The 18343-nt window shown below is 34.2% G+C and overlaps 1 protein-coding gene across 1 annotated transcript in view; it reads right to left on the reverse strand.

Moving 5' to 3' along the window:
• Positions 1 to 18343, reverse strand: part of PCDH15 (protocadherin related 15) — a 1456321-nt gene that overhangs the window by 585972 nt on the left and 852006 nt on the right. The window contains exon 5 of the mRNA XM_055118856.1: positions 701 to 766. Within this exon, the coding sequence (XP_054974831.1) occupies positions 701 to 766 (66 nt within the window). The remainder of the gene's footprint in view (positions 1 to 700; positions 767 to 18343) is intronic.

Consider the following 18343-nt stretch of genomic DNA (forward strand, 5'->3'; position numbering starts at 1 on the left):
CCCTACCTGCTGTCCTATTGTTCCAGCCACCTCATTACCTTTTAACTATTCATATTTTAAGGTTTACAAAAAAAAATCATACTCATACTCATGTTTACTGTTTATTTTTATAAGGAAGCTATCTTTTTAAAAATGTAATATAGTCATTTATCATTAATTATGAAAAGCAACCTCAAAAACCTCTTCCAATACAATAGACTTTCAGGTTCTTCATTAATAAATATTTTCATTTTTTAAAAAGATCTATTCCCAAGTAGCGTGTCTACTAGGTTATAAATTATAATCTTGAAATATTATCACCAATTTAAGTTAACAATGAAAACCTGACTTAAGGTCAACTTTATTTGTAAAAGAAATCAATAACTGCCATTTAGATGACTATATAACTGTATGCATAATAATGAACCCTATCAAAGAAAAATTACAGACCATATCCAATATATTCTCTAATCAATTTTAAGTCAGATGTCTCTTTGGCAATAAGAACTAAGTATTCCTTGTCAATGAAGTGTGTTTCATTATGAACTGCAATTAAAACTTTTCCAGACAATGGGCCACTTTAAATTCATAAGGGAAGACTAAAAAGGAAGCTCTTTGTGGCATTAGTTTGAAGTTTTCATTTAGTAGTCCATATATAACAAACCCAGTGATAGAATTAAAATGAAATACCTCTTAGACTAGTTGTTTGTAAGACACTTACCATTTCGACTCTCTTCATCAATAGCAACTATGGTAGCAGGTGGTCCTCCCCTAGCTAGTTTGCAATCTGAAGAGAGAAAACAACCAAAAGTAAGAAGTCACAACTAATGTGGCATTCAATTGTGAGAATAACTTCTCTGAAATGTATATTGGATTTTAAAAAGAAAACTCCTCAAATCAAATTAATATCATGATTTATTAGAATAATTTTTAAATTATTATTTTATAAGAAGCGCATTGATTCCTTACCACATCATAAAGCAGTACTTTTTTTACACCACGAAACTATTGAAATATTACTGAGAAAACACCAGCAAAGATCACTGGAGAGCGTAAGTCCTTCAGGACAGAGATAATGGGATGATAATTTAACCCAAAGAAATAACATAAAGGAATGATTAACAAGGATAAATTGTAATTAAAGCTTCACAACAGAAACAAACATAATTGGACTTTAATTGTGATGAAGGGTCTAATTAAAGACAGTGAATAGAATTTTAATAATGTTCTAAGGAGAATAAAACAAAGACAGACAAGCAATGCTCATGAGGTTGTTTGGGGTTTTATTTTTGTCATCTTACCCTCATATTGCCAGTCTGGAGTCAAAAGTATAGAGTCATCAATGGAAGCAGATAAGAAAAATGGAAGAAAGAAAGGAGAAAAGAATATATGTATATATTTAGCGAGGATTTAGAGATTCAAACAAAATTATACAACAGCAGATATATCATCTAATAAATTGTAGAAATGAAATTCATGAAATTCTGCATCAAATTTTATCACTCTACTATAACAATACATTAACTGATCACAGACTTGAAAACAGTGTACAGTATATTCATTTGTTTTCTATGAAAAGAAAAAATTGAATTAATTCATGAGCAGCCAACTCTCCCCATGTTAAGCATGCATTAAGAATGACATCTGCCAATCAGTAATGATGATTAATTCATTGATTTAAACATTTCTAATATCTTGTCAAGCATCTATGATAATGAATGTACAAACAGTTGAGGGCTATGATATCCATGCTAATTAAAATGTGAAGGCTTTGTCTTTAAAATGCTGAATGTACACTACTGAGTCATAAAGTGCTCTCCTAGGAGGCACTTTGTGAGCATGATAGGGCTGTAGTATACAGACCACTACAGTGATGGCGATATAAATCAAATTGATTATAGCCATCCAGAGTGTGCTATTTACAAGACAATTTCAAGGTTTATTAATTGTTTATTAAAATTTGGTGATTTATTATGCACATGGGCATGAATAATAAGGAATTTGGCAAGCACTACTTCATGAAAAGTATGCTCGTACTGTGAAAGGAAGTTCAAATCTCAAAGATCTAGAATTGTTCCTTTTGATTCTTGTTAATACTGAAGAAATTTCTAGCTGCAATATTTTCAGATCTAAAATATCTTAGACTCATTAGATAAGTCCCTGACATATCAATCAGGGCTGTTCTTTGTTGATCACTTCTACATTTACAATGATTTCCTCACTGATTTGTCAAAAGCTTGGTTCTCCTTATACATTCATCTATTTATGTCATGGGAATTATTTATGTGCACCCAAATTAAAGCTAAAATAATGGCATATCTCCACACAAAGGCCTTATATGTTGTCCTTGAAGTAAAGAAGGGTCTCTTAGGTTACAAGCACAAAGTTTTCATGTTTTGGCAAAACCACTTTTTACTTAGAATTAAGTGTATGCCTTCATTCACAGCAGATCCTTTACCCTTTCTATAATTAACCTGGACTTTTTAGACAAGTTTTGTCATCCCGGATTCATTTCTGCTGCTTGTCCCTTAAGACCTTATATTTTACATCTATTTTTCTCTCTCTTTGTTCCTTCAAAAATAGTAAGTCAGAGACATTTATAGATTAACAATAGTTGTGCTAAATGAGGGAATAAAACATAGCAGCAGTTTCTTTCTTCAAGGTGCTTTTCTAGATAGGATTGAAAATGAGAAAGAGCAAAGCTATATAAATAGCCATAGTTATAATATAATTATGTGTGGCATGTTTGTAGATAATACTTGAAGAAGTTCACTAATGAGACAAATTATTAAAAGAAAAACTAATACAAAGTATTATTTTAGTATTATTATGTGGTATGATTATGTGGTAACGTACTTTTAAGAGGTGTGAAATAGCATCCCAACATAAGCATATGGTTCTAAAAATATGATATTATAACATATAATACGTAAAAGTCACACCCATAATCCACCTCCTGCCAGAGCCAGATAATCTCCTCATCGGCCACCCTCCAAAACTCATGGCTGCTTCTCCCGGAAGGAAGAATAAAATGAGGCCCCCATAACCATGCTACCTGACTCTGTGTTTTCACTTGGGGCGGCCCAGAGGAGGGTGGGTGAGAGTTCTCCCTGCCCCAAAGGACCCAGCCCTGTTAGCTGACCTCCACTACCCAACCCCTGCCACACTCCAGGCCACTTTCCGCATGCTTGTGCAGGGCTTCACACATAAGTGAACATATTCCTGGACCGTGCAGCCACTTACATAATCATAGAGGGAAATAAATATATATGCCTCTCAGAGATCCCTGCAAGCTACGGAGAGTATCCTGCCCGCATGGCAAAGCCTGGCAAGTTCCTCATGGAGTATTTGATATGCCAGAAACAGTAACAATAACAGGTCTCATTCCCCTGACCCTGAAAAGAGCCTCCAGTTGTTGGGAAAGATGAGTAAGGAGAGGCTGCTAAAATCTCAGATTCTGGAATGAATGGAGATGTTATTGGCACCTGCTCAAGTAAATCAATGAATGATGGGATGACAGTGATACAGTGAACAAATAAAAGTTGAACCAGTTTCTAAGAGAAAAATATGTGAGTGAATAGAAATAACAAGAACCATTCAATTACTTGTAAAAAAAATGAATAATAAAATAATAATAAATAAGTATAGATTCATTCTTCAACCATAGAATCCAAAGGAAGTTATTAAGAGAAATAAGACGTAGGTCTTTGGTTCAAGAATTGCAGAGCTATGTAGTGGCCCACAGTAACTGTCTGTAAAGAGTAATATCCATGTTCTTTAGTTTTAGGAGCCCAGAATTGTTTTGTATTGAAGCCAAGAAGTAACATGTTTTATAAACATCACATATAATGTTCACTCATGCTCTCAGTCTGAAGATTGTAAATTATCTGAGGCCAAAGATTTATGTGTTCCAAGCTTCTTTATATATTCCTCTAAGGCCAGAATGTGCCCTGGATAAAGTGCACTCAATAAATAGCTGATGAATAAAGTAGTCTTAAAACATGTGTCTAAACTGAGTTGTTTTACAAAATGCAAAAAATGTGAACATAGTATGTTAAATGTCAGAAAATGAAATGTCATATATATTTGCATCCATTTCATTTATAAATATACAAAAAAAGGAAAATATCCAGAAACGAATAAAGTGAGAGCAAGGGTAAAAACTAGATAAAAGCGGGAAATAAAACTTTACACCACATGCCTTATTACAATATTTAAAATTTAAACCATAATTCAGGATCCAATTCATAAGTAAAGAGACAACTCAAAGATCTGTACAAGAATATAACCACCAGTCAATTTTCTGGATGTTGAATTATGAGAAGAAGAGCCTCTTGAGAAGAGAATGGGCAATTTAGCCCTTCATCCACACTGGATGCAAGAAAGGTCAGGAAGGTTACTTTATCTCACCCTCCATTGATTTCTCTAAATTTATATATATGTAATATATATATATATATATTAGACTACACAGAAAAGTAGTACAATCCACAGGACTGCCAATATCATATTACTATATGACCTTTACAAAAAAAAAAACTAATAAACTTCTCAGTATTGTGCCTAGAAAAAACTCCCAAAACATATATACATGTATATACTTATTTATAAATATATATAAAGACAATAAAATATCTGTTTTGGAATTCTCAGATATACAAACATATTTTATATTTTCATTTTATTTTTTTATTTTTTTATTTTTTTTAAACCGTGGCATATAAAATAAGATTTAATAATTCTTTTAAAAATTGAAAGTATCAATAAAAGAACTTATCAGGCATAACAGCTTTGACTACTATTCAAGAGAGTTGCTGGCAGATATTTTTAAGTAAACTACATCATGATATGATCTACATTTTCAAAGATTTGCTGTAGGGTCCAGAATGGAAGGAGCTAAAAATTATATACCCTATTCTAACAATTCATAAAAAAGATGAACTCATTTGAGAAAGAATACATCCATCCTATATCCATCAAAGAAGTACAAACATAAGGAAAAATCACTTTCAAAATATAGAGAGACAGGTAGATAGCAGATATATACACAACTTACGAGAATAGAAACCTATGTAGGACTCTGTGCTAGGACAGAAAAAAATATAGACTGTAATAGGTAATAGTTAGCAGTTCCATGTGAACAAGTCAGAGAAATAAAATATTCTGGGGAAGACTAGAAATGAAAATGAGGAGCAGAATGGGAGAGTGCCCTTAACTCTTGTCAGTTTTACCTATAGAAATTCTACTAGATATTCACAATAAAGATCAGAGGAAAATTTTATCATGTTTCTAGCAAGGGAGGGAAATATTGCCCATTTTCAAATACTTCAGAGCGCTCTATTCTTTATGTGTTTTGTTCTGGGGCCACACCTGTGGTGCTCGGGGCTTACTCTGGACTATGCGCTTTGGAATCACTCCTGATATCCCTGGGGTGTCATGTGGAGTTGCAGGGATTGAACCAGGGTACGAGACAAGCATCCCACCTACAACAGTATTATATCATTCCAGCCCAGAACATTCTATTCTTAACAAAGCCTGAGCTCAAGAGAAACTTCCTACCAGCACTGACCTTCAGGATTTTATGAGCTACCTAAGAAAAGAAAATACCAAATACCAGCCCCCTCTTTCTATCCTTTTCTATCTAAGAGGAAAGGAGAAAGAACAACTGGAGTTTATATACTAGAGGCACAGACTCATTAATGATTTGGACCTTTAAAAGAATTACAAGCAGGACCAGCGCAATAGTACAGTGAGATTGGTGCTTGCCTTCCTTGCGGCCTACCCGGGTTCTATCTCCAGCACTTCATATAGTCCCCCAAACCCCACCAGGAGTGATCCCTGAGCACAGAGCCAGGAGTCAGCCCCAAGCAATGTAAGGTGTGACCCAAAAAGAAAAACCAAAAGAAAGGTATATTATAAGCAACAAAACAACATCAACTTTAAGACATTAAGCAAACCTCAGAACCAGTCATATGTGGCTAGGATTTCAAAATTATCAGATTGAGAATATCTTAAAATTGTGATTTTTTTTTAAAATTTTTTATTGAGTCACCATGTGGAAAGTTACAAAGTTTTCAGGTTTAAATCTCAGTTATACAATGCTCGAATACCCATCCCTTCACCAGTGCTCATATTCCACCATCAAGAATCCCAGTATAGCTCCACCCCGCCCCCTCCCACACCAACCCCCCCCACGCCCCTAGCCCCCCCACCCTAAGCCCCCCCGCCTGTGTAACTAATATATTTTCATTTTAAATGCTAGTATTTTTTGACCAATTACTGTATTAGTCAAGACCATCCTAGTTGCAGTGAATTGAAAATAAGTATTGTGTATTCATGCCTCAATATTGAAAGAGGGATAAATAATATTTAGTAACTATCAAAAACACATAAAAGTGAGCAATTTGAACATATTTTTATCTTCTTTCATGATATACTTACTAGTTATTAATTAAAGTGATATATGGATCAAGAATAATTTTACTTGTTAAGCCAAGTATGAGTCGCCATACCTCATTCCTGTCTAGTGTCTCTACTCTACCCGCTCTCAAAGTATACACTCTAGCCACACAAAGTAAACTTATGTTTATTGTGCTATCTACTGACTTTAATGCCCTCTTTTTTCTGTTTTATTTCTATCTTTATAGAATATGAGAAAATCACTTCTTCTATAAAAATTTTCCTTGTTATTATGGATTGTCTCTTCTCTGTTTTCTAGCATATACCTGCTTTCATTGGCTACATTATCTGAGTAGGAAAAAAATCACGGTTTATTACTTTAAAACTTTGTCAAACTAAGTGTAATATTTATCTCAGCAAACTCAGGACCTGCTAAGAATTGGCCCAGAAAGAATGTTTCTTGAATTTTTCTTTATCATAGATGCCCACCCGCAATCTTCCATTGAACATCCTTCCATAAATACAACTTATAAAAAATAAAATTAGAAAAAAATACCTAGATTTATTCTCATTATGTCTTGGACAGCAGAAACCATCCAAGAGTAGAAGTTCAACCACCCTGCCTCCTATGCAGAAAACCTTAGGTGACTTTTTTCCAAGCACTTTTTTATAATAATAAATTCCCAGAGAAAGATATCTTCATGCCCAGAAATACATTATTCTTAATGAAATTGAAGTTAATGGAAAGAAAAACAGACAATAGTGAAGACAGATTAGTGTGATATATAAAATAATTTAGTAGTAACATTGTTCTTGACAAAGAATTTGTATGAAATTATATATTAAGAAAAAATGTAATTAGTTCTGAAATGTACAAAATTAAATAACAAATATGTTCAAAATTTTATTGAGAAAAGGTAATTCCAGATGGAATAGTTGGATATATATTATAAATACAAAATATCCAAACAGAGATTAAAGTGAGACTAAGGGACCCTCTTTGATTAAAGACTTTGATTCCAGAGACCTAACACACTTTGGCATCCAGCGCAGTTTCTTACAGCAATGCATTGGGACTGTGAGCTGGACTACAACTCTGCACTGCCTGGGGATGGATCTTTCCTCTCCACCCTTTCTGCAAGGAAATGGCGGCGGCAGCAACATTCACGTGGCGGGAGCCATCTTCTAAGAGTCCTAACCCAGAGGTATATGGTTTTTACACTTTGGGGCTCTTGGATAATCATGGGAAGTGGGTGTAACTGGCATGCCCTGGGTCCAGATAAATCCGGAGCTGCTGAGAGCGAAACGGACCTTCTGCGACTAAAGACTTTGATTCCAAAGACCTAACACATTTTGGCATCCAGTCCAGCTTCTTACAGCAATGCACTGGGACTGTGAGATGGGCTATGCAATTTCTGGCAGAATTTTCCCTGGACTTTATACAGAAATCTAAAACCACACGGACACTGCTGCTGCCAAGTCCACGTGACTTAACATCGCTTAATTGTTAGCAATGTGAAATGGTTCCTTTTTAGCAGGTCTGACTTTGGGGGGAAACTCCAAATCATAACAGTGAGTTTTTTGTTGAAATATTGAAAGTAATCAAAGTAGCAGCCAATTCTCTAGACTGTGAACTAGCAGCAGCCCCACGCCAGCCGAGAAGAGGAAATATCCCTCTTTCCCGGTTGTTTCCCCTTTTCAGGAAGAAACACGGCATGGTGTCCACCATACTATGAGGATCTGGAAGGGGGATGAGGGGAAAAAAAATGGAAAAAGGAAAAAAAAAGAGTTATGTACTTGAAACAGTGGTGCTACATATCTCTTCATTCTCAGCAATGGAAAACTAATTATCAAATGCTTCCTTGTTAGTAGGGCTGTCTTTCTTGGGGGGAAACTCCAACAATAGTGAGTTTTGTGTTGAAATATGGAATGCAATCAAGGTAAAGAGAAAGTGAAGTGAAATTTATCAGCTATGCAGGGAGGGGTTGGGGGGGTGGGAGGTATACTGGAATTTTGGGTGGTGGAATATGGGCACTGGTGAAGGGACGGGTGTTTGAGCATTGTATAAGTGAGACATAAGCCTGAGAACTTTGCAACTTTTCACATGGTGATTCAATAAAAAAAAAATAAATAAAGTGAGACTAAGAATCCAGGAGCCAATCGATCCTATACTTTATCGTCTATGGATAATCTGCCATAGGAAAAAAGCTTTGCTCATAATTCCTGTATTTGGAAATGAACTTTCTTACTTTATTTAATTTCACCCTTGACTGTTCCTGGTTAAATCACAAATTCATTGTTTTTCATGCCTCAAATTTTTAACTACTTAGACCCCTACTCTATTCTGATATCCAATATTTGTAATGTACAGAGTATGAATACAAATACCTAGATGCTCAGTGTAATTTATTTCTGTGAATTTTGCATCAAACTGAAAATAAACCATGCATTTTTAAATGAAGAAAGTCCAAATTAAAATCCCAAAATAAATATTAGAACTGTGTTATGACTGACTCAAAGGTACTAAATCTGTAATACTCTATTCATAGTGTAACCTGCTGTTTAAAAATGTGCTACAAACTAGTTATACAAAGGAAGAGACAAATAAATATCCTATAGGAAATCCTTACTGCCATCTTAGCATCTTCTCAAAAATTTCATTTAAGATCAAGCTATGTAGCCTCTAAAATTTCAAGTCATTAATTAATTTAAATATAAAATATGGGAATTTTCACCAGCATGCCAATTACCTTCATATTGTATTAGGAATACAGAACTCTTGTCTGATTTTGATTTTGCTGCTTAAAGTCTTCCACTTGTTTCAAAAGTCCCTTAAATGAACAACCCAAATCTAATTTCCCTGGGCCAGAGAGATAATACATCCATTATGACACCTGTCTTGCTTGCATACAGTCAACCTTGGTTTGGTCCCGGGTACTGTGTATGGTACCTTAAGCACTTCCATGAGTGATTCTGAATACAGATCCAGGAGAAAAACCTGAACACCCAGGGTGTCCCAAACCCTGCAAAACCCTGATATTCTGAGCCCATAACTTGCTTCTTAAAATATTTATTATTTCTATGATTGGCAACAAATTGCATAAATAGGTAATGGGGATCATTATTAAGACTAGCAAGCTTCCTGTGGTGTATTCGATATGCCTAAGATAGTAACAATAACAGGTCTCATTCCCCTGACCCTGGAAGAGCCTGCAGTAGTTGAGAAAGACGAGTAAGGAGAGGCTGCTAAAATCTCAGGGATGGGACGAATGGAGACATTACTGGTGTCTGCTCGAGCAAATCGTTGAACAATGGAATGACAGTGATACAGTGATTATTCCCTCCACTTCTAATTTTTGAGTCCATAAATACATTTTGAGTGAAATTCTTACAGAAAATTATATCACGTTCATTTCTACTTTCAATCTTCACACCATCCAAACTACAGCATAATCAAGCTGTTTTTTTCTAACTACTTTACCCACAGGCCAAATTACCTGACCCTTTCTTTCCTATTTTAAACCCTAGCAATTTGTTAAAATAAAAGCTTGCTTACCTTCAAATTACTAATCACTTGCCATTATTTTTAATCTAGAAAGCATTTTCTGACCTCCAGCAATCTGTACATTATTTAAAAGTAAAAATAAAAATTAATGCATACAAAACATCATACTCAATGAGAAAAAACTAAAAGAGCTTCTATCCAAGATCAGAAACAAGAAAATATTACACACACTCATTAGTTCTACTCAATATAATACTGGAAATACTTGTCATGGCAGTTCGGCGAGAAAAAAATATCAAGAAAATTCAGGCAGGAAAGGAAGAAGTCAAGCTCTCACTATTTGTAGATGATATGCTACTGTACTCAAAGAATCCTAAAAGATATAACAAAAAGCTCCTAGAAGCAATAAATGAATAAAGTAGAGTGACAGGTTACAGATTCAAAGTGCAAAAGGCAATATTCTTTCTATATACAAATAATGGAAAAGAAGAAGCACTGTAGCACTGTCATCCCATTGTTCATCAATTTGCTCAAGCAGGCAACAGTAACGTCTCCATTGTGAGACTTGTTACTTTTTCTGGCATATTGAATATAACAGGGGTAGGGTGCTAGGCTCTGGCATACAGGTGACATACTCTTGGTAGCTTGCCGGGCTCTCCTAGAGGGACGGAGGAATCGAATCCGGGTCGGCTGCGTGCAAGGCAAACACCCTACCCGCTGTGCTATCGCTCCAGCCTGAAAAAGAACAGTCCTGTTTACATTGTGTCTCATAAAATCAACATCCTTGGAATTAACTTATTAAGGAGCAAAAGGACCTGTATAAAGAAAAACACAAAATGCTACTCCAAGAATAAAAGAGGCCATGAGGAACTAAAGAGTCCGTGCTCAAGGACCAGGAGGATTAACATTGTCAAAATGACAATACTCCCCAAAATATTAGATAGATTCAATGTGGTTCCTATAAGGATACCCATGACATTTTTCAAAGAAACATATCAAACACTCCTGATTTTCATATGGAACAATAAACCCTCATGAATAGCCTAAACAGTCTTTGAGATAAAAAATATGGGAGGCATCACCTTCCCCAACTTCAGACTGTACTGAAAATAAGTAGTAATCAAAACAGCATGTTTTTAAAATAAAGACAGACCTGCATACCAAGGGAATACAGTTGAATATCCTGACACAGGCCCTCAAAAATACGATTATTAAATCTTTAAGAAGCAAGAAATATGAAGTGTAGCAAGAAAAACCTTTTCAACAAGTGGTGCTGGGAAAACCAGGCACCTATGTGTAAAAAAAATTAAAAAGAAGCTAGACCTCTTTCTAATGCCATGCACAAAAGTCAGATCAAAATGGATTAAAGATCTCAATCATGGTATCACTGTCATTGTATCACTGTCATCCCTTTGCTCATGAATTTGCTCAAGCGGGCACCAGTAACGTCTCCATTGTGAGACTTATTGTTACTGTTTTTGGCATATCGAATACACCACAGGTAGCTTGCCAGGCCCTGCTGTTTGGGCAAGATACTCTCTGTAGCTTGCCGGGCTTTCTCCAAGAGGGGTGGAGGAATTGAACCCAGGTCGGCCGCGTGCAAGGCAGATTCTACCAGCTCTGCTATCACTCCAGCCCAAAGATCTCAATATCAGACTTAAATCCAATAAGATACCTCTAAAAAAAACATGGACAAAAACCTCCATGACTTGAAGCTAAACACATCTACAACCCCATCAAAATAGGGAGAAGAAATGAACAGAAACCTCTCTCGAAGAAGTTTGACCAAAAGGCACATAAAAAAATGCTCTTCATCACTATTTAACATGGAGATGCAAATCAAAACAACGCTGAATGGGAAAACAGGAGCCAGGATATCTAGTCAATGATTTGAAGCATGACACAAGACTGTCTGCAGGACAAAGGGCAGTTTGGATAGAGATGCAACCAGCAACAGAATAATAGATGGAAATGATCATTTTGGACAGGAATTGAGTGTTGAAAGTAGAAAAAGAGGTATATACCTGATAACCTTTCATTATCTATATTGCAAACCATAAGGCCCCAAAGTAAAGGGATAGAGACACAGAAACAGAGAGAAATGGAGAGAGGAAAGACAAAGAGAGGGAGAGAGAGAGAGAAAGGGAAAGACAGAGAGAGAGTAAGAGAGAAAGAGAAAGAGAAAGGGCCTGCAGGCGGGGGTGGGTGGGAGGGGAAATGGGGACATTCCTTGGGAAATGTACACTGTGAAGGAACAATGTTGGAACTTTATATGGCTGAAACCCAATCATGAACAACTTTGTAACTATGTATCTCACCATGAGGCAATTGAAAAAAAATAAGTAAATTAATACATGCAAAGTATTTTTTTGTATGCATAGTGTGGTCCTCTCCTTCTCTAGTCTCATTTATTTCATGGTTCTTGCTTTTAGCATTCCACAGTACTTTTATGTTTTCTGATCACTGTAAACTCCACCCTTGATCTACCAGAAACCATTTTTTGTATTACATCATTTCTTATTTATAACTATTTCATTCAACCTACTTTTAACTTAGGTATCAAATTTTCAGTTGTGTTTCATATTCTGAAAAAAATATTTCTGATTCTCAGGCTAGATTAGTCCCCTTGATATTAAACAACCACAATTCTTCCTCATAGAATTCATGAATATTTGATGTTTCTTTGACAGGAAATTCGTTGTTAACTTAGATCTCTTTTCTTCCTTTAGGTTGTGTCCACAAAGTCAAGTTCCTGACATAAAGTTGATTTATATAAATTATGTATTAGATGCAAGAAAGAATGGTTCAACTTAATTGGCAACAACTTAAAATCAGTCTATAAGTTAATCATTTTAAATTATGTTTAATCCTTAAAAAATCAATTATTGCTATGTACAATATATCAGCTTTCTATAGAAAGAACCATGGATAACACCTCAGTGAAAGTAAAATACAAACTTTCTTAGTTAGTAAAATACTAAGTAGAATTCAAATAAGGGATAGATATTTTGTAGGAACTTGAAATTAATCATGAAAAACTTAGAGAATTCAAATATATGAGGTAAAGACCAGTATTTTACTAGTTTCTAATTGTTTATAATTTCTTTTAAAATTTTATATACTTATCACCAAAATTCCTGGACTAGAGGAATTACTATGGACAAAGATTACTCCAATATTCTATTAAAGGCAAGGATATATTCCAAGATTTTGTACAATTTTACAAATTGCAACTGAAAGAAATAAAATTCAGCTAACTCAGATGCAAAATCTTTAAGGATATCAAAGATCACAAACATTTTTCTGCCACCTCGAAAATTTTATTTAGCCATTTCATTAACAGCTAACTTTGGTGCTATAATTAGTATAGCACCTAACTGAATATATGACACATTACTATAATTTATTTATTTATCTTGTTTGTATATTTGGGCTGGAGAGATTTGCCTTGCACACAGATGACCCGGGTTTGATTCCTCAGCCCCTCTAGGAGATTCCAGCAAGCTAATGAGAGTATCTTGTCCGCATGGCAGAGCCTGGCAAGCTACCCGTGGCATATTCAATATGCCAAAACCAATAACAACAAGTCTCACAATAGAGACGTTACTGATGCCCACTCGAGCAAATTGATGAGCAATGAGCAATGGAATGATAGTGAGTGGCAGTTTGTATATTTGTTTGCAATCAAATGTATCTTCTTTTATTGTATATTAATAAAGAAAAATAGTCCTTCAAATCCTTAGAAACATTTTTGTGGAATATTTTAAGGGCAAAGAAATTGGTTTACAGTATAATGTAGAAATTAAGAACATGTGTTTCTAAGCAGAAATCCTAATTTCAAAGCCTAAGTTTGACATTTGATATCAAATCCTTACACACTAAGAGACTATTTCATGATTGCCTGTCTGTCAAGAAAAATCACTCAAAGTGTAGAATTTATTACTCAGTTGAGGTTGTCAATTAGTAGTTCTGGGAGAATATTCAGATATGCCTTAGGATTACTACATACATTAGAAGGTTAGTCTTTGAACTCAGTGTAAAATTAAATATCATCAACAGCTCAACTTATTTGACTTAGTAAAGTAGATATCATAAGGCTATCTTATACAAAATAACCATGTGTCATTATAAATACGGTGGTTCAGCAAGTATTTAATCTATTGACTAAAAGTGCAAAAAAAATTAAAACTATAACATATGCAAGTTATGTTTACATAAGAATTATACACTGGATAATGTAAGACGATTGTAACCATTATACTTGTTGAGGGCTTTATAATGTTGAACAGTTGATGCCTCCATATAGAGTAGCAATGTAGCATGTCAGCCTATTGTTCATCGATTTTGCTCAAGTGGGCACCAGTAAGGTCTCCATTGTGAGACTTGTTATTACTGTTTTTGGCATATCGAATATGCCACAGGTAGCTTTCCAGGCTCTGCCATGCGGGCAGGATATTTTCGGTAGCTTGCCGGGCTCTCCTAGAGGGGTGGAGGAATAGAACTCGGGTTGGCCATGTGCAAGGCAAATAACCTACTCACTGTGCCATCGCTCCAGTCCTCTATATAGAGTATTCTCAAAAATAATTAAATTCAAAGTATGGAATGTGAAGAAATATTTAAGAGAATATTCCACCCAAAACTCTACAACTTTTTCTGTTGTCTTATATGATAGTAGAATTCATACAACAATATATTTAGATAATTTTGTTATTACATACACATCTGATTCTTAGGATTTTTTTGGCTTGGATTGAAACATATTTCACAGTCTTCTTTTCATTTTTGCCCTCTCAATTTAGTCTTAAACACGTTAAATACACTAATCATAGTATCTGTAAATCATCATTTATATATATGAGCTCATATCCATAAATATTTTTGTGCATTTGTTGTGCCATGTATAATCCGACAAGGGATCATTTCATAAAAAGAAAGAAAAGTAATATAAGTGTTGATGAAAAATTCCCTGTCAAAAAGCTCACATATAGTCAAGATTCTCCAGGTAGGAAGAATAGACAGATAGGGATTGGATCTCAATTCATCATTTTACAGACAATTTTTACTTATTCTATTAACTTGGACAACAGAGGGATCTGAGAAATGTTACTATTATGTTAGCATAACTCTTTTTTTTTCAGAATCTATTTTCCATGGAAATAGGGAGTCTAAGCAATTACTTCACAGCTTTAACAAATTCCCATAGATCAATTTTTTGGAACCAATATTTTGCTCATCTGAACAGTTTATCAAAAAAAAAATTCCTTATTTTGGCACCATCTCACTGTGCTCATCATTCATATTCTATCATGAACTTAGTCCACTCCCTAAAAACTCCTTTCCTTGATTGACCTCATTATATTACATTCAGTTCTCAAAATCCATAAGCTCCTTGCTTTTGACAGTCTTAGACTTTGCTAAATTTTTGGGAAAGTAATGTTCATGCCTATTAACCTAATTACCAATAAGATTAGATATAGAATTTTTTAGTACAGATCTGTTTTGAGTAAAAACAGAGTTGTTATTATTTCTGTTAACTTTGTGACTAGGATGATGAATCTAATTTACTACTGTTAAAATATGATTGTTAGATAAATATAGCATTGTATTTATATCTCAATGTGTTGATGTCATTCAATAAAATGAACTTGTCTTTTCTATGTATTCTTCTAATCACTTATTTTGTTTAACACTTTCATAATATTTTACATAAAACTTTGTTTATACCAAATTACTTTTTTCTTTCATATACTACATTTGCTATTAAATACATAGATTACATTTGAGATTGAAAACATGTAGGAAGGGTAGAGCTCAGTATAAGATATGACAAATACACACCAAGTGCATAATAAAAGTCTTTATTATTTTGTAATACTCCTATGAGGCAGAATAGTAATGCATTTTAAGCTCCTGACGTCATTATGTTAACAGTAGATATTAAACCTGCTATCGAGTATGCTATATCTGGGACTCCAATTAGAGCAGCAATACCATATATGTGAAACAACCCAGAGAGGCCAGTTTTTTAAAATACTTAAAAAACATTAATGTATGCAGTTAAACTTGTTCTTATGCAAGAACAAGCTCTTAAAATTTCACTACAAGTCACTGGGTATGAATGTGTGCATGTGATCTGGTTATTACTAAGGAAACACTTCTAAGACCATCTTTTATGAATTTCTTTGAGAAATAAGATGAAATTTTTCTTTCCATGAAAACGTCTGTCATTAAATACATGTGAATTTTCTCCAACTAAAAATGTTCCCAAAGATCACTAATGAGATAGTCCAATTTGTATGTGTATATTTTTATGATTACTTCTTCTTAAAAATTAACTAAACTTAACAAAATTAAACAAAACAAAGGAAGTTTGCTTTAGGCAGAATTGGTTTCTGACCTTAGAACTTACATGAGAATTATGTCCCTGACGCAAATTTACTTAACATTCTAATTTGTCTTACAGTAAAAAATGATTGCTTCTTTTCCTATTCTCTAGTGTTAAGGATATTTAAATGAACTCAATAATAAAGCTTTGTTATTTTATACAATGCTTTATGCATGCATTATTTATGTCATAATGTCTGCTGAAAGAAGAAATCCTCTTATGTGACCCAATTTGTTGCCTATAAAATACAGCTACATTCAAGCTAGAAATCATTATCCTTGAACATTAAAATTTGAATTGACTCATCATATGACCCTTTTGTAGAAGTGACCTTTATCTGGAACTTTGTTCAAATTTCTCTGTGAATTATTCAAATGTCGACTCATAAAGAATCTTTGCACATGATAAGCCCATGATTAAACTGCATGAAAAACACTAAAATTGATATAATAATTTCCACTCCAAACTATCAAACATGATATATGTTTCATGATATGTTTATATCCTTATATCTTTATATCTATATCTCTACAATAGTATGCTACTACCTATCCATATATCCCTGACTTTGCAAGTGTTATGAGTTGTTTCAGGCAATACTTTTTAAAGTACTTACCGATGAATCTGTAAGTACTTAAAATTATTGCATTTTATTGAGCTATTTTCCTATGAAACAATGTTCTGTTTAAGTTGCTCCCAGTTATTCACAATGCTACAAGAAAGTTTTATGGTACTATTTGTAATTACATTCAGGCATTTCTATAATATAGATTGCTAGAATTGGTCCTTCAATTATATACTATTTAGGTATAAAATTTTAGCCTTACAATTCATCTCTTCAAAAATCATGTGTAATGGTGTCACCTATGTTTCAATGCAGTCTAAATGAAAATAGCAGCTTGGTTTATAGATTTTACTATTTTATACTATGAAGTACAATGCTTTTAATTTATCACTAGAAATGTTCTCTTTGCTTAATTTAAAAAAATTACATGTTATATTGCTAATAAAATTACCTCCCTTTTTTAGTCTTCTAAATAAGCAAGGGTGTGGCATTTTAAATATAAATTTACTTGATAATAATACATACAAAAACATAAGTATATTTAATTTTATAAATTTTAAAAACAATATATTTTAACTCAAATCATACCATTTTAATCATTTTTGCAAAAATTATTTTAAACTAAAATATTTTGTAGCAAACATTGTATACACTTTTAAAAAATATTAACTTTATAACTTTATGTTTAACTTATTTTATAACAATAAAATATACAGAATTATAACGTAGCAACAAAGAAGAGCACAGTACATAGCATAAAACAAATAATAGCAGTGGCTGCACTTACAGACATACATTTAGTCAAAAGACTTATTTTAGCAGGTTTTTAGATCTCTTGGAAGCAGAATGAGAAGTAGCTGGTCCCAGAGCTGGAAAGAACAGTACTCAGGGGGAAAAAAAAACCGGGTTGGTGAAAGGACTTTCAAGTTTTGAGCTTTTAGGGAAACACACTGCTGCGTCCCTCTTTTGACTGGCAAGGGAGCACTTTGAGAAAGAGCTTTTGTACGAAGCTGGCTATTTGAGGTCTGACAGAAAAAAAATAGATTTTACAGATGAGAACAGGGAGGCATCTTTTTCTAAGGAGGTCTCAGATGAACAATAGCAACCCTGATTTGTGGTTCCCAGATAACATTTACACTGGAAATTTGAATTGTCCTCACTAAAGGAATCCGCAAGGTCCTGATTGGGGGGAGCTTATTTATTTATTTGTGTTACTTTATGTCAAAATATAACACTAGGCAGGGTTAGGAAGTTTTTACAATAGTGCCAATATGGGAAACATTTTATCAATGCCCCATTATTTGCCTTTTGGTAAAGGTCTGGATAAATGGCTTGGATTTTTTTTCTGTTTTTTTATTTGTTGTTGTTGTTGCTGTTGTTGCTGTTTTTCCAGAGGTGTCCAGGCTCTTTGACCAGGAAGTCTGTTAAATCTGAGGTTTGCCAGCATTGGGAATAAACTAGGTGTGCGGGGGACCTTCAGACTGACCTCCGAACCAAACTGGGGCATGCA

Source organism: Sorex araneus, chromosome 11, assembly GCF_027595985.1.
Source record: "Sorex araneus isolate mSorAra2 chromosome 11, mSorAra2.pri, whole genome shotgun sequence".
Lineage (NCBI taxonomy): Eukaryota > Metazoa > Chordata > Mammalia > Eulipotyphla > Soricidae > Sorex > Sorex araneus.